Consider the following 26,455-nt stretch of genomic DNA (forward strand, 5'->3'; position numbering starts at 1 on the left):
AGTGAACAATTTCAGGAAATTTATTTATTTTGTATTTTATTCAAGAGTCAGGTTATCTACGACATCCCATAGACTTTATTTAATATTTGTTTGTTTGGTTATTATTTCCATGACTCAAGGTTTCTCATTATGATTAAAACAATAAAATAAGTTTTTTTTGTGTTATTTTGTTTTTAATTATTGATGACCTCTGGCGCCCTTGTATTAAGTCCTGGAATAACGTTCTGAGTAATTAAAAATGGAAAATCTTAGTTTCATCACGTACACGTTTGTGTACAGAAGGGAATAAGATTAGAAACACATTTTTCTGGCGCACGAACTGTGGGGCCGATAGTGTGCATATTTGTATTGTGTTTTGTGTGGTAAATTAAAACAGTAAATATGGAAACTAGGGGAAGGAGTAGACGTGTCAGTCAGGACAGCTCCAGGGACAGCAGTGTGGAGTCTACACACTCTGTAGATGTGTCTGTTCCCACATCACCTAGCCAAGTACCTAACACAGATTTTGTTACCCCAGTAACACATGCTGGAGCGGCTAGAGTAGATGTGACACAACCCCAAGCTACCACCACACCACACACACCTTTGCCTTTATTGCCAGCTGCAATAAGTAATGAAACAAGTGCTAGCTTGCTCATCATGCTGCAAAGCATGTGGCAGGAGGTGAAAGCTAACCACCAACAACAGCAAGCTAGTTTTCAGGAACAAAGTGCCAGGAGTACTAAGTTAGAGGAGAGTCTCCAGGGCACTAGTGCTAAGTTAGAGGAGAGTCTCCAGGGCACTAGTGATAGGTTGGAGGAGAATCTTCGACAGCAATTAGACAAACAACAACAAGAACAGAATGCTAGGCTGGAGGAAGGTCTCAGGGACACTAAGGAGTCTATTAATAACACTCTTCAAAAGGAAATGAGTGAAGTTAAGAGTAGTGTGTCTGCTATTTCTGTACGGTTGGCAGAACACGAGAACTACACGGAGACACAGTTGCAGCTAATACAACAACAATGTAGCAGTACAACAACTAGGTTAGCAGCAGAGTTAACTACCCAGACTAGCCAGCTGAATGACAGGTTAAATCAATTAGCTGAGCAAGCTGCTCAGAACAGCTGTAGTCTGGAAAATATACAATCTACATGCCAGACCATGATTGAAAATGTAGTAATCAATCATACCACAGACATGAGGGAGCAGGTGGACACATTAGTAAAAAGGCAGACAGAGTTTTCGATGGACATAGAGCAGCAGGTAGGCAAGCTACAAGAGAAGGTATTGCAGTTGAGGGTAGACAATCTTACTCGAACCTCCAGTCACCATGTAGCATTGGCCCCAGCCCTGAACACCAATGCCAATGAAATCCTCAGTAGCTGTGATTCATCGCAGGTTGAGCAACCTGAGCTCCCAATCACACACTCCAACCCAGCTAACACACACACCACATTGGACCCAGTTGCAGTGATGCACCACCCGGCACGCCAATGGTCAGAGGCGATGCCTAGGTTCTCTGCTCATGAAGGAGAGAATCCAATGAGATTCCTTCGACGTTTCGAGGAATACGCTGACATGTTCAGGCTAAGTGATACTGAACGCCTGAAATGCATGGCAACTGCACTGAGAGACCATGCGTATTACTGGTGGGAGGTATTACAAAGTACCATCACTTCCTACCAAGAATTCAAAAGCCATTTCAAACAGCAGTTTTGGAATGTGAAAATACAGGGAACACTGAGGGCACGTCTGCATACCGAGCGGTATGATAGCAAGAAGAACAGAACTCTGGAGACACACTTGTCTCAAATGTTCGAGAGGACGCGCTACCTCGAACCAGAGATGGGTGATATTGAGTTCATGGCGATGGTGACCTCCCAGCTACCCATCAAGTACCAAGTACATTTGACAGGGCGTAGCTTCAACAATATCACAGAGTTCCGCGAACAGGTCCTCGCTTTCGACCGGCTGGAGCGGCTGTCCAGGAACAACAATAGTGAGGTGGAGAAAGACCTCAAGCCAGCACATCAGAAGGCAGCACCACTCTACACACCCTGGCAGCGTGGTAACGACGGCGGCAAGGCCAACGTCCACTGCACGTCATGGCAGCCTGCGAAACAGTACCGGACAGGGAAGTGGAAGACCAGGAGGGAATTCCAACCTCAACATCAAGGAAACCGCCAGCCGAAGAAACCCTACACCCACAACCAAAACCAGTGGTGGGGAAAGCATTACCGTCCTGAAGATCCAAATGGAAGGCCACCCAGGTGGGAGTACAGGAGTTACTCTAACCGTCAGCCGCCCAACAATATGCAACAGCATATGTTGCATCCCCCTGTAGCAGACACCGCTCCTGTGAATCAATCACCAGCGAGTTTCTCTACACTCAACCATCCTCCAACCACATCGTATCCCATGCAGCGAGGATATTTTGCTCGGCAGCAGCCGATCCCGCCCAACTGCACAGTCACGCAGCCTCAGCAGACTGCGAATTGCAGCTACTCTCAAGCTGTAATTGAGGAGCATCAAAATAATTATGCTCAGTAAGGTTGTAGGTATTACCACCAACCTTATACCCGGAAGAGACACACCTGAACATGACATGGAGGGGCTAACAACTCAGGAAGAAATTGAAGAACTGGTACGAGATAAATTAACAAGAGAAGCCGACCTTAGGAAGAAAAGGAAGCCAGCATCCAGGATCAGTAAATTCACTGTAGGAGACTTAGTTCTACGCCGTACAGCACCAACTAGTAACAAGTGGGCACATCTAGCGAAGAAGCTATTTTTATTGTACTCAGGTCCCTACAAAGTAGTAGCTGTGGAGAAATGTAACTGCTACACTCTACAGGACCCTGATACAGGAAAAATTGTAGGGAATTACAATTTGAGTCAGCTTAGGCCTTACAAAACACCTGTGGTGGATTAGAACACCAAATATGTACCATTATTATTTGTGTTATGCTAAAAACCATTGTATTGTTTATGTTGCTAAGGAAATTTAATTATATATATCCTCATGAGTTGATAGAGGTAATCCAGGTGTATAGGTACCTCATTGCTTCGATATGGTAATTTATATTCGAAGAATTAGGGTGTTTGTCAGTTGATGATTTTATTCCAACTGATATTTGTGCTTGGAGCATATGTGTTGCCTGAGCGTTGGTTTGGTACATTGTCCTAGAGGGACATACCAAACATTATGTACTGTGTGTACAGTTACTGTGTTGAGACACAGTTATTATCACCCTATTAGTCGAGTTCGACCATATTAGCAATGGATATACACGTGAAGTTTTAAATAAAATTTGGCATAAGATGTGTACAAACACTATGTGACATATTACAATGTATAACTAAGGCAACACACAACTAAATACTACATATAATTAATGGCCTAAAAGATTAGTTGACTAATTTCCTACTAAATGAACACACTTGTTGGTATGAGTACTTACAGTTTGATCCAGGCTACTGCCTTGCCCCTACCTATGCTTCTTCATCGTCTAGTAGTTAATAATGCACTTTGATTGGGTTCCCACAGGACACCCGAAACTATAATTGGATATCAACTTCATCCACACTCTTATGAATAGGATGTAAAAACACTCCACTTTATATTGAGAAAAGAAGAAATGAAAGATAAAGAATTTTAAAGATTGTCTTTAATGAACAGCTTTAAAAACATAAACACTATACACTAGCACTCAATCAATAATATTTATCTTGAGGTTATTGTCATTATTTCATAGCTGAGAAACAAATAATGTCTCTTCTTGTAAATAAGTGTAGCTATTGTATAACATGTGATGAAGGAAAATATTCACATATGATATGTGAGAAGCATATTAAATATGCTAATATGTTATTGAAAGCCCAATATTATTGACAAATCTCAATTAAGAAATTGAATGTAATTATTTACTAGGTGAAGATATTATGTTGATAACATCCATAAAATATATTTTATTTATTCATCACCTACAATAAAGGTAAACAATAACCTGTTGTTGTTATTGAAAAACACTATGCAATGTTATTGTTGCAAATACTGTTTATTTATGCATTACCTTATTATTTAACAGAGTTATTATGTGTTCAATTAATGTTTATATTTATTATTAAGTTGTTATGAATTATTAATTTTATGAGTTTGAGGAATCTCGAGTCATTTAATTTATGTTAGAGTAGGGGAGCAAGAGAAGAAGAGGGGTTAGTGATAGCATGAGGCACGATCACAGGACGCTGTATATTCATATCGCGCAAGTGATAAGAACTGTTATAGGACGTGTGATTAACGTGTGTGTGTCTTCTGATTGCCGACAAATTGAACGAGTTTTGTTGCGGTCCCCTTCGACACCGTCTGCAGCAGTAGATGCAGCTGCAGCAGCAGCAGCAGCAGCAGCAGCAGTAGTCCAAGGCACATGTAGAGTCATGTGTTGGACATTTGACTCAGCAGCTCGTACCAGTTGGTACGACCCCAGCGAACACGCCGCAGACCCGGTGGGTCCGCATCAGCACGACACCACGGCATCCATCGTGATGTCATTGGTGACATCAGGTGATGCGATCATCGATGAACAGCACACTGGTCCAGCAGTCTTCACGACGTTGATCGCCTACAACAGGGTATTGTTGGCTGAACCGCCATCCCAGCACTGTGGTTTACACCGCAGTCGACCTCTCTGCTCAGCTGTCACTTACCATGTATGGAGATTGGTGAGCCTTCTTCTACATCCTTGCTTCGCCTAATCAGGTAACTGATACTCCACAACATTTAGACAGATCATGTTTACAAACAACAGTGCGACTGTCCAGCCTACGAAGAGTAGTGTCATTTGGCAAGAGAATAACGTTTTTCAACTTTCATCGCAATGTTGCCAACTTGTGAAGTAACCAGTTCCAGTTATTTGTTTTAACGATCTAAATTGAATTTAACTTTTTGGACAGTGAAATATAAATTTATATCGGGAGCGGCACTGTAATACTACGGTATTATCAGACTAACTGAAACTGTTTATTATTGTTTTACGTTCGAGGTTAATACCGCTTCCCGATACTTTCGGCAGTGTTTTGTTTTGTTCCACGCATGGCGGCGCGCGCATCTCGTGCTGTGTCGTCATGACAACTGCTAAAATAAATAATCGCGCGGCGTTCGGAACAGCTTTAACGAGCCTATGCTTGATTGATATTGACATTTCATTGGCTTCATTAAAAAGGACGCTAACGTGTCGCGGCCGTGATTGGCCCTTTTCAATTAACAATTTAATTTCGGCAAGAGAGAAGAAAAAGAGTGGAAAATGACGCCGTTTAGTGCGTGTGGTAGTGTATTCCCTCTGGGAATATTTCGTTCGTGGCGATGCTAATTTCGGCGTTATTGATCTGGAAATTACGTCAAAATACTGGGCAATGTTAATTGACGCCCTGTAATTGAATGCAGAATAATCGCATTCAATTCACGTGAGCGACGAAGTATTTTACGAACGACATTAAGCATCTATAGTTAAGGTATGGTCTGCATCATCGCTATATATTAAAATTGGCGTAAATTTTACAGTCAACATACGCGAACTATAATTATATAAACTTTGGATTATTATAAAATTAGTAGAACATTGACTTTCGGCGATTAACAGCAAATTTACTCACATTGGCACAAACTATATGTACACAAGTCCAGAAGTCTTTTGGTTAGGCGTTTCATGCTCGAGCAAGCCGGAGCAAAACCCCAAAACTTTTACTCAGTGAACAATTTCAGGAAATTTATTTATTTTGTATTTTATTCAAGAGTCAGGTTATCTACGACATCCCATAGACTTTATTTAATATTTGTTTGTTTGGTTATTATTTCCATGACTCAAGGTTTCTCATTATGATTAAAACAATAAAATAAGTTTTTTTTGTGTTATTTTGTTTTTAATTATTGATGACCTCTGGCGCCCTTGTATTAAGTCCTGGAATAACGTTCTGAGTAATTAAAAATGGAAAATCTTAGTTTCATCACGTACACGTTTGTGTACAATACTTATGATTTAAAATTACTATAGGCTCAATTTAGCTGTGCTAAAGCAAGATCAATGTTCCTATGAAAGCTATTATTTTCTCTGTAAACTTGTGAAGCATTTTTTATGAGCAATTTTAACAAAGTGTACCCATCCAGATTAGTTACAACTACGCCAGTGTTTTTCAATCTGTGGGTCGCGACCTCGAGGGGGGTCGCGAAGCCTTACTCGGGGGGTCGCCGGCTGAAAGAAAAAGGCAAGGTTCTAACACTACAAAAACAAAGTACTTTTACTAAAAGTAAACAGCCGACTTCTTAAAACCATATTTATTACCTGAATGATAGTATTTTGCTGCCGACTAAGAGCTTTCAACTTTTGTTCAAAGAAATCCAACGGCTTATCAGCTTCTTTTTTATGCTTGGTTGTGAGATGCCGCATAAGCTTTGACGGTTTCATACTCTCACGTGATAAAACATCGCCGCAAATTACACATTGAGGTTTATTATTTATGACTGTGAACCCGTATTTCAAATAACTGTCATCGTAATATCTATTTTTTTTTGGGTTTGTTTCACCACCACCGCTATTGACACTCGTACCAGATGTTGAAGGCTGCGATCTTTTGAGAAACTTATCCATTTTACAAACGCGCCGAGCAAATGAAAAACAAAAGAATGACGTCCGTACTCATCGGTGACTACGCTTAACTGGGTGAGATGAGAGTTGAAACAAAAGAACATTGCGGGTGGCGGCGGGGGGGGGCGCGCGGTTCGCTTCCTGTCGCCGCAACGACAATGCGGCGTGGCAACGTGGCCGTCGCTGACGCAGTTTGGCCAGCGCGAGCTGCAGAGTGTAGATCCGAATAATAGATAATTGTACCAAAATAGAAAATACCATTAACGTAGTCTTTTAATTAAATAATTTCTTTGTCTTTCTGTGACACAAGGGGGTCGCCTGAATTTTTCAACTTGTAAAGGGGTCACGAAAAGAAAGGTGGGTCGCCAGCTGATAAAGTTTGGGAACCACTGAACTACGCACTCACTGTCTGAGATTATCATATCATCTTGACACTAGAACACAATACCTACATGACTTATACAGAGTTGAAACAAAATGATTCCTCTAAAATGATATTTCTTTACAACATAAACTTACAGTGTAAATAGTGATATGAGAAAATTCACAAACATCTCAATTATGGAATTTAATTACATAAATATTTGCATAAATTACATTTCATAGAATAATGTCACTGTAGATGCAAAACATTGTTTATCAAAATTGTAGATAGTTGGAAGGTTGAAAATAACTTAATCTAAAACTAGCCTTTACAAGAATTATTTGTAATTTGTTTGAGTTGGTACTCATATGACAAATAGATATGGTCATACATGTTTACCACACCTAGTACAGGAAATCTTTGCTGATTTTTGAGAGACAAGACTGAAAAATGACCCAGATTGACATGTGATTGGCATCTGATTGAAACACACACAGAAATAAGTGCTTAAAATATAACTGTTTGTAAACTGTAAGTGGACTGAGGGCCTTGATTTGAAGATATTAAATATAGAAATGCCTTTAATACAAAATGACTTATCTAACTGTATTGGAAATAAAACAGCAGACATTGAGTATTAGAGTTTGATGGCCTGTTTATTAAATGATATACGTACAGTAGGTTTGTCAGCTGTCTCACCGGGAAATTGTTTTTCACGGTCCAGATTGGAGCGGAGATGAATGCCTCTCTGCTAGGCACGTTCAAGGAGTACGTGGACTCTACTGCTGCAGTTGTAGTCATATTCGGCCTCATCATTTTCACTACAACAACAACTATATTCATTGCTGTGCAGGTAAAACTTAATGTTGCATTCTTATTCTCTCTTAATGCATCTATGGTCTGTACTTAATATATTAAGCTAATCAAAAAATTTGGTTTTAGATTTTGCATTATGTACTCATGTACAATATGTGTCACATATCTGTTAGCCCGACTGCTACCAAAAATAATTTTTTCACCTCTGTCATGTTATGTCATGCTAGAGATGGTAGTGTCTACTGTTATCCAACCACTTGTGATTCTGAACTCGGCAGTGACACCTCCTTCCTTTGTGGTTTGCAAGATTACATATGTAGCGCACATTACCCAGTAATATTGCTATACAGTAAACGTTTGTTAAGGAACATATGGCAAATAAGCATTCCTTGACAGAAGTCCCTTGTCTCAGCGAGTCCTACACCCAAAAAAATTTGGTAATTTTGTAACTAGCAGTTATTGCCAGTTTTTTTTTTCCAATAACTACTGCTTCTGTACATGTTAGATGCCTGTGTATATGTTTGGTAAGTAAAGTGCATATGTGATTGTAGTATTTGCCTATAGGAAGTAGATATAACAATAAATCAATATCCAAGTTCCTGGTGAACCTGGAAACATACTTGGAACAGCAGAGAGACAATAAACAGTGAATGATAATTTAGTATTGATAATTTAGGATAAACTTTAAACCACAAATCTGCCATGCTTATTTTTGTATCAACTATGAATTGAAAACTTCTGATTAGGAAAGTTCTTCTCTACATTGAAAGGTTAAGACTTTCTCAGACTGTAGTAATTTCATTGTAGCAACCCTGGCTCTTGCCCTCCTTACTTATTTAACCCTTTGTATTAAGTTTTTATGGTCAGAAACAATGTATGGATAGGTTATCTGGTATGATGTAAATAACAGCTATTTATTCTTTTGAAATATTTGTGCATTTGCAACATGTTTTATGATCATAGTTTACATTTGTTAATGTAAATTATTTCTGCTGCATTTATTTTGTAAATGTCGCGTAAAGTTACTTTTACGAATTTTTTTTGGTTGGTGAAGTTTTCAGATGTAGTCATGATGTGTCAGTTAACCCTTCGTGCAAAACACTTGGGCTGCATGGGCCCCCTCCCTGGAGATTTTCAGGCCCCACTTCCCCTGCGAATCCTACAGATTTGTGCCCCTGGTAATTATGATTATGAAACATTTGGCAAGTGCACAAGTACCTCTTATATACAAAAAAAATAGTAAACTGAACCAAGCATTAAATACCGTATTTACTCGCATAATGTCCGCAGTAATTTGGCTACATTTTTGACAAAAAAAATGGGGTGCTGAGATTATGAGGTGAAGTCCGAAAAAAAATTTTTTTTTCTCAAAATTTTACGTTTTGTGTACAGTAAAAAAATGTTCTCTCATAATTAGTTTACTAGCAGAGCGCTGGTGACTGGCGACCCTCCGCAGCGGACGTGAGAAATGTGACAGGTGTCGAGAGATTAGTGGAAGACGCCTATCATTTTTTTTCTTCTCTCACTCGCGTGTGCACTCTTACGTTCAGAAGCCGCAGCCAGCTTACACAAAATAAACGCTTTGCGTGAAAAGATATTTTTTTAATCTTTCATTGAGATGGCCACTGACGGCACGGGGCAGATGTCTAATGTCTGCATTAGCCGGCGCCGGCGAGCCTCCCTCTCTGTCCCTTGCCCACTGTGTGTATAAAAAAACCGTGCGCATGTACCCCCACCACTTCTCCGCTACCTCCGCTACTTTGTGACGTAGTGTGAGTTGACGTGTACTGGCTTTTGCTATATATAGCCCATCCCCTTGCAACTCGCGTGACGTCGCCGGCAGCTGCGCAGTGGAGTGCGAGTTTCTGAGTCGGGACGGTTTCACCACGCTACAAAACCCTCTCAGCGACCGCTCCAGGGAAATGAACAACTCAAGGTTAAATCATTGTTGACAGCGTCGGTAATTTTCCATCCCGTTACTGTGCCGTTCAGAGGTGGCCAAGGTTGCTTTGTCTGGTGCGTACTTTATGCAGATTTTAAAAAATTCCATTTCAAGTATTTCAAAATAAATGTGCGGACATTATGCGATTAAATACGGTATGATCAGAAAGTGTAATAATTCCTTGATGAAACGATGTCGGTAGTGTTTAGGGCAGTGGCGTGGGTCGCTAATAAGAGCGAGTGTGGAGTGAGCGTGCGGAGGGGCTGTGTCCCGGCAGGTGTACGCGGAGGGACTGCACATGGTGCAGGTGAGTGCCAGCATCGTCAACTCCACGCTGGTGCACAACGAGGAGCTGATGAAGCTGCTGCCCCAGGGCTGGGAGGACACTCTGGACACCATGCTCGACAACGCCTACTTGTACGGCCGCGACGGCATCTCGCGCGTCGTGAGTCTCTGTCGACCATTTCCCGCGCCAGTCGAGGCTGTCCGGTGTTCAATTCTTGCATTTTACACATGTTATAAAACAATTTGGACTGTCCCACGAGCCTGTGAGTTTTCTCCGGATGTTCCTTTTTTCGCCAACTGGTCCCTGCATCAGTGCATCGTTCTCATTTCATCACCTCTCCTTTGTCTTTACAGGATCTCAATGTCTCTGATGTATTATTTTTTTTATCCTCTCCAAATTTTCACCTTTTATTCTGTGGTTTCATTCAATCCTACAGTAGTTGTGTGTCCATCTCTAATGACCTTAAAGTAAGGAGAGAGTAAAGCTTCGGAAAATAAAATTTGAATCAGACTAATTTTTCTTCTTCTTTTTCCTTTGGGAAAATTATAAAAGCTCTTAAGATACCAAAGAATCTCTTTTGGAGCAGAAAATGTAAAAAGGTGGATTTGACGCAGTTGTTTGGGCTACAAATAACATTCACATTATTGTGTAATCACAGAGGGAAAAAAAACTTCAAGATGTTAATAAAATATTTTAGTACTGTCAGCACGTTTTTCAGGTAAATAATTCAAGGCACACAGTCACTCAAGGAAAAAAAAATGTGTTAATCTTTTACTACACTCTGTTCAAGGAAGGTGCTTCAGCTAAAATTTAGTGTTTGGTGACCAGATTCTCTTATAAAATTAATACGGATACACAATTAGCTGGTAACAATATTGGACTGTCAATGTCTGAATGTTTGCTGAAGCACTGGTCAAAATAGTATCATTTGATCTTGAACATAGTGTAGTAACAGATAAGGTTTTTTTTCCCTTCTGTGACTGTGTGCTGTGATTTATTTATCTGAAAAGCATACTGTCAGTTCTAATCCATACTTGCTTTAGTCTTACCTTTTTTTATCACCTACAGAAAAGGTTTTATGTTTCTGCAACCCAGCAATAGAAAAATTTAATGTAACGAACAACTGTTCCTCCCCAGAGACACTGATTGTTATTTTCCTCCTGCTCTCTCCAAACCTACTCCTCGTCTGAGGGGAATATAGCATTATTACCAAATGGGGAATCCTTTCAGAGCTGCTGTTTCTTTCATCTGAGAAAGGGTATGTTAAAATTAAGCTGTAGCACAAAATATGTATAGAAATGAAAGATTCTACTAAGTGCAAGCAAATGTTAAAATTGTTGGATTAATTTTAACTTTACATACATAAATTGGGTTAGCGAGAACAAGAGTCTTTGTACCAAAGTTTAATACTTTATTGTTATTGGTTGTTGTGTACTTAAACATTTTAACATTTGTTTTTACAATTTTTTTTTGCTTTTTATTTGCAAGAACTGGCAATTAGTTAACGTACCAAATGTTTTCTGCACTGTATTTATGTTCGTGTGATTTGCAGAATGTAAAACACCTACTCAAGCATTTGAAGGTTGTATCTAGATTTTTCTTAATGTAGCAAAATATTTACGTGATCTTGGACTTTTCATTTACGTCTTGGATTCGGATTGATAAAATGGTTTTCGCACACTCTTACTTAAATGTGCACAATATGCAAAGCCACGATAAAATAAAATATAATAATGATTGGAGAGACAGTTTGCAAGTAGTGGATTGGGGAAGTTGGCAGAGCGAGCATTGCCATGGACACTTCACGAGAGAGACGCGACCGTGACTGAGACCCGTGTGTCGCCCAGGTGCGCAGCTGGCTGGAGGAGGTGGAGGAGGAGAAAGCCGTGCAAATCGAGAAGCAGTTGCTGGAGCTGTGGGACCGCGTGTACCAGGCGTGGATGATGTCCGGGGCCGAGCCCTCGGCGGTGGGGCCGTCCGTCTCCAGCAGCGCTGTGTTTGCCAGCTGGGAGAACATGCAGGACCTCGTCCAGAAGACGCCAGGTACTGTAGTGGGTCACTCTCCAGTAATAATTTTAATAACGCCCAACTACAAAAGAAAAACTTTATTTTCACCACCTTTTCACAGCTCCTTCCAATTCACCGTTACAAACCTCTCTCTCCCTCCAAAGACAAAATTATATATCCTTCCGCGGTCAATATTTGCACTTGCTTCAACCAAACACACACTTCAAAGTAACATAAGTTTAACAAAAAAAGATACAAGATTTTAAACCACAAATTCATTTACTTTACCATTATTTAACAGCTTACAATAACTTCTGGCAACCTATAAAGAAATAGTTCCGGCACAATATGGCGGCCGCCTACAGCGATTTTCTCCCAAATAAAGTGAAACGTCACTTGGCCCATCACAGCTAACTAGGTCACACCACAACACTTTCAAACACCTCTTGGCGCCACCTGGACGGCCCTTCCTTACTCCTTCTTCCCAAAACCCGGCTTAAACTTAAATTTATAAATCATCTCTGCCAGAAATCACCAACAGAAACAAAGGAGTTATAGAAAAACATTTAAGGAATGCAGAGACAAATATTTCAACACGAAACATAACACAAGAATAAATATATTTTATCTTCTCAAAACCCCACGCTAAAGAATCAATGTTAGGGTAGGTCAGTGCCTAACCTCCTTACAGTACACTTGTTCCTGCTGCTGCTCACTGTCCATCTCGTGCCCTGCTGGGCTTGTGCCACTTCACTAGCAGTGCTAGGTACGGGAATATCCTTTCATAGAAACAACCAAACAAAAAAAAAAAATTTCCTTCTTTCCTTAGCATGCACTGTTGACTGTTGAGTGACAGGTTTGGCAAGCATGCCCTTGCAGTTATGGATTGAGTTTCGTTAAGCACTTGGTAATTGAGCATCCAGAAGTAAATGAAAAAAATAGTTATTTATTTATTTTTTATTTTAATTTAGCTAACTTGTCTGGCATATAGTTTGGTATACGATGGTTCTTTGAGTCTGACTGAAAGTAGCTGGTTATAAGCTGTGCTATTGTCCGTGAAAGTGTTAGGTGTGCAAATAACAGACTGCGTGCCTGCTGATGCTCAGGATCATCTGTGACACCTTGACTCGGTACTAGGTTTAAGTATGAGTTTGGCCTAGTCTTTGGCATACCAGACCACTGGAGTGGGCGGAAGAGTTTCTTTTTAGTGGTTTGAGTCCACGATGTGTTACTGTCGAAAGCCTCTGTTCATTTCTGTTTAATGTAAAAATGTACTGCATATTTTTAACCTGCTCATGGGCCATACACGTAGTGAGAAGGTGAATTTTATAGGAATAGAAGTATATTAATATTACATCACATCTTACTTTTAATTTATGTTTGGCACTTGTGTAAGAACTGTGATTAATGGTCAACCAATTAATTACATTGTGCAATTAGAAAAAAAAAGTTTAAATTTGTGGAAAAAAATTTTTTGATTTGTTACCATCTTGGCTGGTTGCATGCCAAGCTTCGTTTCGAGGAAATGAAAAAAAATATACAAGAATTTCCTTTGTTATTTTTACTAGGATTTATGATGTGACCATCGATCTGCATGGTGAGACAGGCACCGCGTTTTTGCAGAGCTGTTCAACGTGAACGCGCTTATAGCGTTCGCCAAGGAGAACTTGCAGACGGTGGTGTCGGTGCTGGAGTCTGTGTGGGCCATCTGCAAGGGCAACCTCAGCCTCGCCCTCTACTCCTTCACAGCGCTCGTCTCCGTCATTTTCGGGAGTGGCTTCGCTGTGCTTAACTTCCTCCTCAACGTGGTGAGTTCAGACCCACTTCCCATGCTTGTCAATGGCATTGCATGGAGGTATTCTATGTGCATCCGCGAATTAGGGATTTGGAGTTCAAATAAAATTTTAATTGAATTGCAATTTTTTCAAGATGATTAAAGTTTCATCTAATTCAATTTTGTCAAAAGTGCTCAAAAAACTTTGATCAATAATAGTGGAGACTTGTATTTGCATGCATGACTTGTATTTGGAAGGTTTTGGTTATACAGTGTCTCAACTGAATGAAATAATACCGTATTTACTCGCATAATGTCCGCAGTAATTTGGCTACATTTTTGACCAAAAAAAATGGGGTGCGGACATTATGAGGTGAAGTCCGAAAAAAAATTTATTCCTCAAAATTTTACGTTTTGTGTAGAGTAAAAAAATTGTTCTCTCATAATTACTTTACTAGCAGAGCGCTGTTGACTGGCGACCCTCCGCAGCTGACGTGAGAAATGTGACATGTCAAGATAATTGGGTGCCGGCGATTAGTGGAAGACGCCACTCATTTTTTCTTTTCTCTCACTCGCGTGTGTGCTCTTACGTTCAGAAGCCGCAGCCAGCCTACACAAAATAAACGCTTTGCGTAAAAAGATATTTTTTTAATCTTTCATTGAGATGGCCACTGACGGCACGGGGCAGATGTCTAATGTCTGCGTTAGCCGGCGCCGGCGAGCCTCCTCCTATCCCTTGCCATTGTCTGTATAAAAAAACTGTGCGCATATATCCCCACCACTTCTCCGCTACCTCCCCTACTTTGTGACGTAGTGTGAGTTGACGTGTACTGGCTTGTGCTATATATAGCCCATCCCCTTGCAACTCGCGTGACGTCGCAGTGAGTCCGGACGGTTTCATCACGCTACAAAACCCTCTCAGCGACCGCTCCAGAGAAATGAACAACTCAAGGTCAAAGCATTGTTGACAGCGTCGGTAATTTTCCATCCCGTTACTGTGCCTTTCATGGGTGGCCAAGGTTGCTTTGTCTGGTGCGGACTTTGTGAGGATTTAAAAAAATTCCATTTCAAGTATTTCAAAATAAATGTGCGGACATTATGCGATGGCGGACATTATGCTATTAAATACGGTATGTAGTTTTTACCAAAAAAAAATACTGTCGTGTGACGTGTCCTGAAGCTGACTGGTGGATAGAGGTCACTGGCTTCAGTGTGTTTTGGTGCTGCACTTTGAGTTGGTCAAGTGGCTGAGGGATGCCTATTGGTCTGCTGTACTCACTGCGTGCTGATTTTCATTCAGGCTGCCTTTCACTTGGATTGCCAAAGGTGTAACTACACCACCAGTTGGTTCATTAAGCAAGCTGGAATCCCATATCTGTAACCTGCAGGACGGTCGCTTCCGTGTTTGTTGAGTGTATCATGATTTTTAGGACAGTGTATTTATTACAATTTAAATTTAACAATTACTTATATTTGTTTTTATAGGTGATGACTGTTTGAACTAATTAATGTTTGTTTGTGTGTACCGTATTCACTCGCGTAATGTCCGCCCTCGCATAATGTCCGCACCCTTTATTTATATATCCTTAAAAGAAAAAATTAAAAATTCGCATAATGTCCGCACCAGTCGTCTACGGCGGGCAACACAACTTTGGCCACCCCTAAAGGACGCAGTACGAATGGAAAGTTGAGGGCTCTGTTAACAATGCCGTGACCTTGAGCTGTCCTTTCTCTCCTGTTCTGAAAGGGTGGGGAAATTCGTTGAACTGAACAAAGCACGGTCAAAGGCCCCGCCCGCGTATAAGCCCCCCTCCTTGTTTTGTAAACATTTTTGAGAAAAATTTAAAAACGTGTTTTTCTGGGTTTATCTGAGGGCAGGGCAGCTTGGCATGCATCAAACAACAAGCCATGTATTGTGAGCGGCGGGAGGTGATTTTGTAAGTGTCCGTTCTCAGTAAGACCGTCATGAGGCATGCCAGACGTAAGCAGTTAGTCCTATCTCAAACAACATAAAGATAAAGAAAGCTGGTCTCGCGCGCTGCCGCTGTGTTGATGTGGAGTGTTGTCGGTGAAGAAGAGGGGAAGTGAAGGAGGAAGGGAAGTGGGTCAAGGATTCTAACACTCCTTTGTCTGGTTGGCCCCTAAACACCACAAGCGGACACAACCGTCCAAGCGCCCAACCCCCACATGGTAGACTCTTTCTACTCTGACCAACTCTTCTTCCTGAACCATCCTTCTGTTCCTGTAACCGACCTGCTTGTAATTAATGCATGAAATTTTGCATCCCGCATGAAAGTGCTCAGGGTTTTCCCTCTGTCTATGGAGGTTTTACCTGGGCCCAACTTATCTAGTTATAGTCTAGTATTTAAGAAGGGGAGTTAGTCATGGCGCCAATTGCAGCCATGGCTGGCCAATCCCCGAACAAGCACATGATGCACGCTCCCTTGTCTGCATGGCTTAAACCCAGCATGAATAGGCGTAAAGGCTTCGGCCTGGGACGCACCTAGAGTCTTCCCTAACCCAGACCCTCCCAAACAAAATACACTTAGTTTTTAGTTAGGTTAGGAAAAAAAAAAAAAAAAAATTGTCTGGTTGGCTGGCTAGCTGGCAGGAGGGAGGTTAAGCCACGCCTCTGCCTCTCCCCCCCTCCTGCAATAGCGCTGCCTCTGCCTCTCTCCCCCCCTTGTCATAGCACTGCCTCTCCCCCCTGCGGAGTCGTTGCCTCTCTCTTCCTCTTGCCGCGTCGCTGCCTCCCCCGCCCTTCCTCATTAGAACAAAGACGCACGACTTGAATAGAACACAAAATTTTGTATTTTTGTATTTTTCCTCGCATAATGTCCGCACCCCATTTTTTGGGCCAAAAATGTGGTCAAATTACTGCGGACATTACGCGAGCGATTACGGTATTTATTTAATTAGTGCAGGTTATGTAAAGCCTACCTTAAGATTTGCTGTAAGAATGCATTACGTATTCAACCTAATTTCGTTAAGCCTGTTATAGTTTGTGACATGCCAAAGCTGTTTAATATTCAGAGGAATCTTACATTGTAAATGCATTTTTAAATAGGTTTACAATCCTGCCTGGTTAAAAAAAAACTATTGATTTGTTGTCTTCATATATATGAGTACAGTACACTCCCGATTATCCGCGAAATTAAGTGGCAGGGCACCGCGGATAGTGAAAATCGCAGATAATCCACAAAAGAGCCGAAAAAGGGAAACAAAAAAGGAAATATTAATTTCAACTTAAAATTCTAAAAATTTATGTACAGTAAAAGTTACGATTAACAGAAAAATTATTAAATGATGCTAAAATTTACATATATACTGTATTTTTTCGTAGCATGCGCGGATAATCCGCACCGCAGATCATCCGCCGGCGGATAATAGGGAGTTTACTGTATTACCATTTGCTTCCAACTTGTACAGCTCCTAAGGAGCAAAGAGAGAAGGCAAGTAAGACAAGCCTGGTGTGTTTACTGGTCTCTCTGTTGTGCTGTGGGTAGTGCTAAAATGGTGTGTCCCATCATTTTCATAAGCAAGTTGTTTTTGTTATCTATATGTTTTCTTTACAAAGGAACAAAGTCTGTACCCAGTGGAGGTTGATTATTGTATGTGAAGCTAAAGGCAGCTCTGTGATTGTAGGCCTAACATCAAAATATTGAATTAGAATTGAATTATATTTCATAAATTGAACTTTAGTTATTTAATTCACATTCATTATTTTTGGAGCGTTGCTGTTGTCTGTTATTTTACAAACTGGAAGTTTGAAGTACTTAGTAATGTGGTTTTTTACTATTAGTGTTTTGATGGGATTTTTAATACCTTGTTACTTTTTTGGAATTATATAATTTTTCAAGTTCGTATACACATGCAAAATTTTATATACTGTAACATTTAATGAATTTTCATGCGGTGTCAGTTTGTTTCATTCAATTTTTTATTGTCATTAAAATAATTGGTGTATTTAACGGAATTCTGATTTTTATTCTTTATCTGATAATGAATAGCATTTTTTTTGGTGCTTTTTACTCCTATTTTATCCTTAAAAATATTAGTTGTGTTGTAACTGGGAAACTTTAGGACATGCATAGTGTATAAAACTTTCATAAAAAGTGTTTACATTTTTGTCTTTCTTACTCATGTTGAATAAACACTCAGTTTTGAATATGCAGTACGTGTTGTTACCAGGTAGTGTTCCTGACTGCGTTGTTCTACCTGTTGAGCTCGAGTGGGGAGATCTACAAGCCAGTCGACCTGCTCACCAACTTCAACTGCAACAGGTGATCAAGGTCCACCTAGTGGTGCCTCGGGTTGCTATCTCCTTGCAGTGGTGTCTTAATGCATCTCCCGGCGTTTCAGGCTGGCCGTGGCTCTGGAAGAGGCCATCAATGACGTGTTCAAGGCGTCCTTCAAGCTTGGCTTGTTTTACGGTCTGTGGACGTGGTTTGTCCACAACCTCTTCCAGGTTCAAGTAGTGTATCTACCTGCAGGTGAGTTACCACTCCCAAGTGGTTTTTAAATTGAATTATGCACTAAGTAGTAAGTGGTATAGTGTTTTACATGCAGCTATTAAAAACAAAACAAAAAAAATTGTTATTAAAAAATTCTTAAAATTTATAGAAACTGTTACTAATGTTACTACTAGTAGAGCTAGCATGGCATTTTTTTCCATTTATTCTTTTGTGCTGATTGGTCGGTTAAGCATGTCAAGTGTTTGTAGGCATTGTAGATGTTAGCCACCAAAATTAGCTGCTGGATAGCACTTTTGTGATTTGACAGAAATGCCATCTCTGTATTGATTCATCATGTGGCAAATTTTGGGAAGTGTAATGCAGTTTATAAGGAGTCTGGTTCTTACACGGGTAGTGATGTTTTGGTTTTTCAGTTCTTGCTGCAGTATTTGGGGCAGTTCCGTTTGTTGGCACGTACTGGGCGGGCATTCCGGCAGCCATCGACCTTTGGCTCATCAAGGACAGCGGACTGAGCGCCCTCCTCCTCATGGCATGCCACTTTCTGCCGACGTCCATCGTCAACACTGCCTTCTACATGGAGATTAAGGGGTGAGTGTTACCTTTCTCTTCTCAGAAACAGTGACAAATTGTGAAGATAAGAGATTTCTGGTCTTATTGGCCATGGCTAGAGACAACATTTTATGGTTTTATTTTTAGGCCAATTTCGTTTTGAAAACAGGAGATTTCTGTAGTATTGTTTTTTTATGAATTGTGTTTATTCATAATGACAGCATTTTAATATAATATTTATTTATAAGAGTTTCATGATTCTTATTTCATGAAAACAGAAAACAGTGTCCTTCTGACTGAAACATGATGTGCTGTGACAATATAATAATTTAATAATATTTATAACAATTGAAGGGCCAGGACAGAACTACTCTGAATAAAATTAATCAGCAAGCAGTTTTTTACTTGAAAAATGTATCAATTTCATAATGTTAAAATGATTTACTAATGATATTGGCAAGATCCAAAAAATAAAATTAATTTATATATATATATGGTACCAACTTCATGCTAAATAAATTACATTAATTGAATTAAATACTGTATTGTGTATTGAGTGTATTGACCTGAATATAATGCTGTAATATTTTTCACCAAAACTGTGGAAACTAAAAGTGGGAGTCGTATTTTAATCACAAACTTGTATCATGCCATTGGGAACGGCTTTGTTGAAATATTTCAGACTCTGCCTGTAAACTGCATCACTTATGCCATTGTAGTCTGGGGCTTCCTGAATCTCTGCGCAGGTGTGACAGATGAGAGGGTTAACACTTGGAGTATGGGATGAAGTTGAGGGTGGAAATGGAGTTTGAAGCAGGGATTCTTCCTGCTTCTATTCACTGTGGCTGCAGGGGAAGGCACCCTCTCCCCCTTTTTCTCCCTGCCAGGAAACCTCGGCATTCTTTGCTTTTGTTCTACAGTAAAAAATAAAAATTTTCTAACTGCTGCCTGGTGTTTCAAAAGAAGACATGCAAATCACTATACTGACAAAAGTGGCTGCAGAAAATATTTAGTAAATAGGGAAAATATTTATTAATTTAATTAATTTTAAAGTTCTATATACTTGAATTGCCATTTCCACTCCTAAAAGTTTTTTTTAAAAGCTCATAATCAGGCTATTCCAGAATGCAAGTCCAAAGTTTTACCACTCCTGTTGTTCGGTAGTGATAGGCAATGGAAGAGTAATATTACGGAAATGTGTTAGTTGTGTTGTGAAATATCTGTTATCTCTATAGTATTCATGCTATTAACATTTATGGTATACTGTATACTCGCCTAGGAAAACAGGAAGAAGACCTGTATTAGTAAATTATTGGTGCTGCTTTTCTAGGTGCCTTCTTTCCATAGTCCTTTCTACATTTACCTTTGCAGTTTTCTTAGCCAAGGCATCCACTCTCATTAGGTAACATCTGCAACACCACTATCTCACTATGTAACATCTGCAACACCACTGTCTTATTATGTAATAACTTCAATACCACACTCTGTTTCCACTGCCACTTGAACTCATCCCTGTGCTAGGCAAAGGAACTCTTTCGCTCTAAACTTATCTTCCCAGTTAAATTTTGGCATTGCTCTTGCCGGCTCTTATAGCCGGCGAGCCATTGAACCCTGAACTCTAGGTGGGAATGAAGTGTTCAGCTCTGTTTCATCCGATACCTGCAACCCGCAGCCCAGCCATCCATAGAGAAGTGTCGCGTGCCAGCTTGTAATTGGAGAGAGACAAAAATAGAACAATAAAAATTAAACTATAATTAAATTACAGTTGTGGTGCTCTATTAATGAAGATGAGAAACTACCAAATATTCTAAGGTAAACATACACTATATTGAAAATGTTAAAAGAAAATATGGGCAGATGGTGGAAAGAGGCGGGAAGTACAGTAAAACTTTGATTACCCGTCACCGTCGGACCAGGGCTGTGACAAATAATCAAATACACACAAACATAAATCTCCTAATACATATGTGTAGTAACATCATTACACTGTGGGCTTGGGGCGAAAATGAAAATAAAACCCTTTAAAAGTAAATAAAACATATAATTTTTAATTTTATAATTGATCCATACATGTAAGAGTAGTAATGTGCAGAAATGTTTTGTATTTATACTGAAGATACATATCACAATAAACCTTTGTTATTTAAAAATAATATTTCATCTCTTTTCAGAGAATGACTGATAACGATAACTGAAACTGATGGTCAAAGTAGTGTCTACTGTCAATCTAAGTTTTTAATGTAATACTATCAACTGTAGTGCATTCAATACACTGCATCTTTCCCGCCAGCAAGCTCAAATCCACTGACTGCTGTACTGTATTTGGACTGTGATATTAAAGTGGCTGTAATGAATCATGTTTATTCACACGTCATCAGTACAGTTGCTGTTGTGTTGCAGAGGAGGCCACCCGTACTTGACGGGCCTGGCCATTGCAGGTGGCATATTCTGCCTTGGGTTCGAGGGAGCTTTGGTGGGACCCATGGTGCTGTGCGTCTTGTTTGTGGCCATCAACATGTCCACTTCTATCTTGAAGGAGTCTCCCGTGGCGGGTCAAGTTTCTTTCTGAGTCTTTACCTGCCGGTAAGTTGTGTGCGTAATTCATGCATTTGCTGTGTGAAGTACCTAATGTTTGTATCACCAGACAGTGGCGTAGCAATGTCAGGTACTACCTGGTGAAGAAAATTTGTCTCATGTATATTTCCAAATGTTATTTTCTAATTTACTTAACCTTGGAATTGTACACATAAGTGCTGAAAGCAGAATAAGTTTAATTCAAATTAAATGGTCTTGAGTTTTGTTACCATTTTGGAACTTACCTATTAGACATATCACCACAGTTAAGATCTGTGTGCTGGAACTTAACTGACTTGATTTAACAAAATGCACATTTAAACTGTCACCTTAATGCAAAGTTATTTTGTTTTAAATTTAAAACTTTGCATTTCAGTAATACAGGTTCACGAGCATTTTTCCAAAATACATAGGATCTGTAATTTTATGAATTGTGCATTTTTATTTTTCTTCTTCTTATTTTACTTCTGGATTAGAATCACATAACAATTAGGTATTGGTTATGGTGAAATTCCAATAATCAACCTTTCCATATTCAGAGTTATTATACATTCAAGATAGTTGTGTTGTTTATATAGTACTTATTGTCGGCACTACACAGTTTTCAATCACACCAAAGGTACAGTATGTCTTGATAGATGGCATGTTTGTTCAATATGACTTAACTGTGCCTCATTTTACCATAATTCCACCACAAGTCACCTGGCATCTAGGTAGCACAGAACCTACTTTTTTGGTGCAGCAAAATCTAGTAACATACATTAACTTTTTTTTTCTGAGTGAATATTTAACTTAGGCATACCTATAAAAAAATACTTAAGGAAAATGTAAGTACCTATTTATCTGTTCATGAGAGATTGAGTAAATTATATTTAAAAATAAAAAATAATATGGCAGTATAAACACACCAAAGGGATTTCAGGTAAAGTTTGCATTATACTGAGTGAGGGTATAACCCTCACATTAACAGAGGTCTGTTTAAAGAGTATGTACATACATGATTTGTTGTTTAAGCTATAAGTATTGTAGGACAGCAGAATGGTATCTAGAGTTCATGAGTAGTAGACAACAATAAATCATGGCAGTTTATTTTTTAAGTTAAGATTTTTAAAAGTTGTTCAGCCTGTGTTATTTTTCCACAGGTCTACTTTTAGTTGAAATGATCATCAGTGTGTCCAAGTGAAAGGATTGGAAAAAAAAAAAGTTGGGAATCTCAGCACAAATAACTCTTTTGTTTGTGTTGTGGCTCTTCCTGCCATGGGTGAAAGGGAAGGGGGACTGCTCACTGTCATTGCTGGTAATTTTCAAAGATTTACGAACCTTTACTCCCACTTGTAACATGATGCTTTAAGTGAAGTTGGAGAAACATGTGCGTTGGTTGGGTCGCATGCAATACATGTCACCCTACAACCATATTTTCAATGGGAAAGGTTTGACTGTTAAGCTTTCTGTGGTATCCTGGATTATATTTATGGTACCCGGGGCCTATAATATTGTTGAGATCCGAGAATCAGGAACATCACTAATCAGGAACATCACTAATGGTCTGACATATTCCACCATGTTTTATTATTTATTTCTTAATTTAAATGTAGTAATTTTAATTAAAAGTAGCCCTATATTCGAGGTCATTTTAAATTTCAGTAAATTTGGTAATCTAAAAATTTTGAGAATTTAAATTGGTGGTTAAAATATTACTTGGTCATTTGTTGTAATTTTAAATTATGTTATTGAATTTTACAGAGAATGTAGTCTAAATTAAAACTATCAAAGCTTGATACTTTATTTCTTACAAGTTATACAAAAAAGTTCATTTTCAAAGTCTTCTGTATTCCAGAAAAATAATTGTTAACCTGCATGTTAGTGTTTCCTACTGTCTGTAGATTAATAATAGTCTTTTAACATAACATAGCAATATTATAAAAAAAAGCTTAGCACCTCTTTCTCGACAGATAGGCATTCTGTCTTTTTTTTTTTCAACAGGCAACTCCAAATAACTATATACATATGTTAAAAATATTTACTTGAAACTGTATTTAAATGTTCTTGCACATTATAATTTTCCCCCTTCCTACTAATACTCTGCCACGACAGCTCTGAATCAAAGTGTGAGTATATGATATATTATATACCTAAATACGTAGATACAAGACTTAAAAAATTTTTATTCTATGTCCTTGTATATTAGAAGGAATCTTGTATTTGCGGTACTAGTTTTTTTTAAGTTCAGGGGTATCAAAGGCCGTCATTATCAAAGTCATCTTAGTTTATTGTGTGTTTGGTGTTATATTTTCTAAATACTAATCAGAATCAATTACAAATAACTTTAATTTAGTTTTTTAATAGAATAATCTTTGATGTAGAATTGTTTTTCTCATCTCGTTGCATAAAAATACAGTATCAACTTTTTATGTTTTTAATTATGAGCACCTCAATGAAAAGCTGTTATTTTTTCTGCCTTCTGTTAGCTTGATGTGTCTTTTGGTTCAATTGTGAAGTTGAGAAGCTTTAGTTTTCAAATCTTTTGAACTGTTGCTGTATATTATATTGGTTTAGATAGTGCTGTCTCGCCTGTGATAAAATTCTGCTTGCTTTCAGATTCGAGCTGTGCCAAGTGGACATCTGGCTTATCTTGCAAGTCTTACACCGCCAGTTGCTAATGACAGGCTGACCGCTGTCCCTTTCAGGGCCTGCTACCCACACTGCTGTGCGCTTGCTTTCCTTATAGCATTTATCAGCATTTATCACAGCACATGAACTAGCATAAATAATATTACTACATATTTAACAGTGTTTAATTCACTCTTTATTTTTTTTATTTATTGCTTTCATGCTCACTCTAATGTTTAACTTGTGATATTAATTATGTATGTATTTAGTACTTTGTTACCAGCACAATGTTTATACTTGTTTGTGATACTTTATTTATTATTTATTTTATTTTTAATGCATATTATAAGATTATTTTAATACATAAATTATTTTTACTTCAAGAATTTTAGTAGTAAGAACTGCAGGTATATGCCAAGAAAATGTAATCTTCAACATAAACAAGTTTTTAGATTTTATTTGCTAAGTACTTGACTGCCTTGTGATAATTGTCAGTTTCTTATACATAGTTTTATATTTACCTAGTTCAAAATGTTGTGTTAAGTAAGTTCATATTTTTTGCCTAAAACTTATTTTTATTTTTTTAATGCCAAAAGAAGCATATTTCCTGTGCCTTGCCTTCTCACAGAGAGATGTCAACTAAATGAGTGCCTGCTCATAGAGACAAAACACATAAGATAGTTACAGAGCCAACATTTGCACAGTAGTGTTGTTGCAAGTCTGTCTTCCTCATGTTAGCTCTGAACGTACCATTATCTCTCTTGTGCATGATCGCAGTTTGTTGCTGTAGATGGCTGATTCTAGTATAGATATGTTAGTGACTTTGCAAAAGAATGTTGATTCATATGTATGTAATAGAAAAACTATTATTAAATATGTACTTTGTACAAAGAAAATTTCAGAAAACTTAAAGTTGAAAATGATTGTATTCAGTTTTGTATTTATTTAGTCAAATATTTTTTAAATATTGCTTTTAGGAATATAATTTGTGAAAATACAGCCATGCAATAAGTGCAATGAGGTCTTGTGAAGACAATTTAAGGAAAAATATTTAAATGTTGGCATTTGCTATTTTTAGTTGCAGTCACAAATCTATAAACTTATTTTTAGCTTTAACCTCAGGGAAAATGAAATTGTCAAAAGTGTAACTAACTATAAAACTTTTTTTTAGTAACAATCATTTGAAACCATGAACCATAAAGATGTGGTTTAAATCATTTAAGACAGTCTCTACTGGGCGAACCAGCCACACAGCATGCACAAAGATATTTTCAGGTGTTATTCAGCCTGCTTACACAATATCACTTTCAGACAAAAACCAAATTGTGTAGTGCAAAGAGAAGTACATACGTACTATAGAAGAAAACTTGCAGAAAGTTGTTTTAGATTTTTTTTAATGCTAAAAAAAACTTTTAAACATTAAAGCACTCTTTTATAGTAATGTATTTTTTACTATATGCACAACATTTTTTTTTTTTTAAAGTGATATTTCTAAATGTGGGTGAATGGTGCATAAAAGCTTCATAATGTAAAGTCCTATCGCAGTGCATGGCTTGTTCTCACGATACAGAAATTCGTTGAAGTACGTATTTCCATAACTTTCAAGTGTGGATCTTGAACCTGAGATTACATGTAGGTGGTGGAGAAGGAAGTTGATCTTGTGGAGTAAATCTGGCCACTAATAAAAAACAACAAGGGAGACTGAATAAAATTATCAATTGGTAAATAGCCTGAGATTGAAAAATATTTCTAAAATACTGTTATTTAAGGGAAGAGGGTGGTAGCCTTTTTAAGCCTTGCCCTTCTTTTTTTCCTTTTTGGATTTGTTCCTGAATAAAATTGTTAAAGGTGACAGAAAGAATTCTTTTGGTAAGGCATTATCATTTACAAATCATGTATAAATAACATAATTTTAAAATAGATGTCATGCAGAGAAATTATTGCTGTAATTGGCTGCAATCTCATATGTAGAGCCCTCAAGAAACGGTTGGTAACTCAGTGAACATCACCATCACGATAGTGGTTGCAAGATGGGCTGTCTGCCACACTACTCCAGTGCTGCTAAAAATCACTAAACTTTGAAAATTATTCATGTTTCAACTTTCCTTAAGAGATCTGTATGAGTACTGTGATATTTATAATGCCTAGTTTTATGTTGTAAAATTATTGGTGCAACAAATATTGATTGATTGGTTTGCTCGTTGCTTTGCATTTACAAAAAGATAGTATATTCATAGTCATGTACATATATAGTTTTAAATTTTACTTGTATATATCTTCTAAAGTACATACAAGTTTGTATTGAATTATTTAATAAATTCTATTGTATTAGTTGCATTACTGTTGTCAATTATCCTGCACTCTGAGTACATTAGTACAAATATTCTGTTGGAAATGCAAAAAAGGTTGAATATCTATGATCCGTGATCTAAGATCCA

General features: G+C 38.4%; 1 protein-coding gene across 2 annotated transcripts in view; it reads left to right on the forward strand.

Moving 5' to 3' along the window:
- The window catches only part of LOC134530404 (transmembrane protein 245), a 41,038-nt gene extending 14,684 nt beyond the window's left edge, over positions 1-26,354 (forward strand). The window contains exons 6-14 of one of the 2 annotated variants that reach the window (XR_010074811.1): positions 7,709-7,837; positions 10,020-10,187; positions 11,876-12,071; positions 13,659-13,843; positions 18,001-18,092; positions 18,172-18,302; positions 18,698-18,872; positions 21,234-22,704; positions 24,006-26,354. Coding sequence is in view for 1 of the 2 variants with exons in the window: in XM_063365200.1 (XP_063221270.1) it covers positions 7,709-7,837; positions 10,020-10,187; positions 11,876-12,071; positions 13,659-13,843; positions 18,001-18,092; positions 18,172-18,302; positions 18,698-18,872; positions 21,234-21,402 (1,245 nt within the window). In the remaining variant the exon portion in view is untranslated. The remainder of the gene's footprint in view (positions 1-7,708; positions 7,838-10,019; positions 10,188-11,875; positions 12,072-13,658; positions 13,844-18,000; positions 18,093-18,171; positions 18,303-18,697; positions 18,873-21,233; positions 22,705-24,005) is intronic. The other variant, XM_063365200.1, reaches the window with a different exon arrangement.
- Positions 26,355-26,455: the final 101 nt, after the last annotated feature.

This window comes from Bacillus rossius, chromosome 3 (genome assembly GCF_032445375.1).
Source record: "Bacillus rossius redtenbacheri isolate Brsri chromosome 3, Brsri_v3, whole genome shotgun sequence".
NCBI classification, from domain to species: domain Eukaryota; kingdom Metazoa; phylum Arthropoda; class Insecta; order Phasmatodea; family Bacillidae; genus Bacillus; species Bacillus rossius.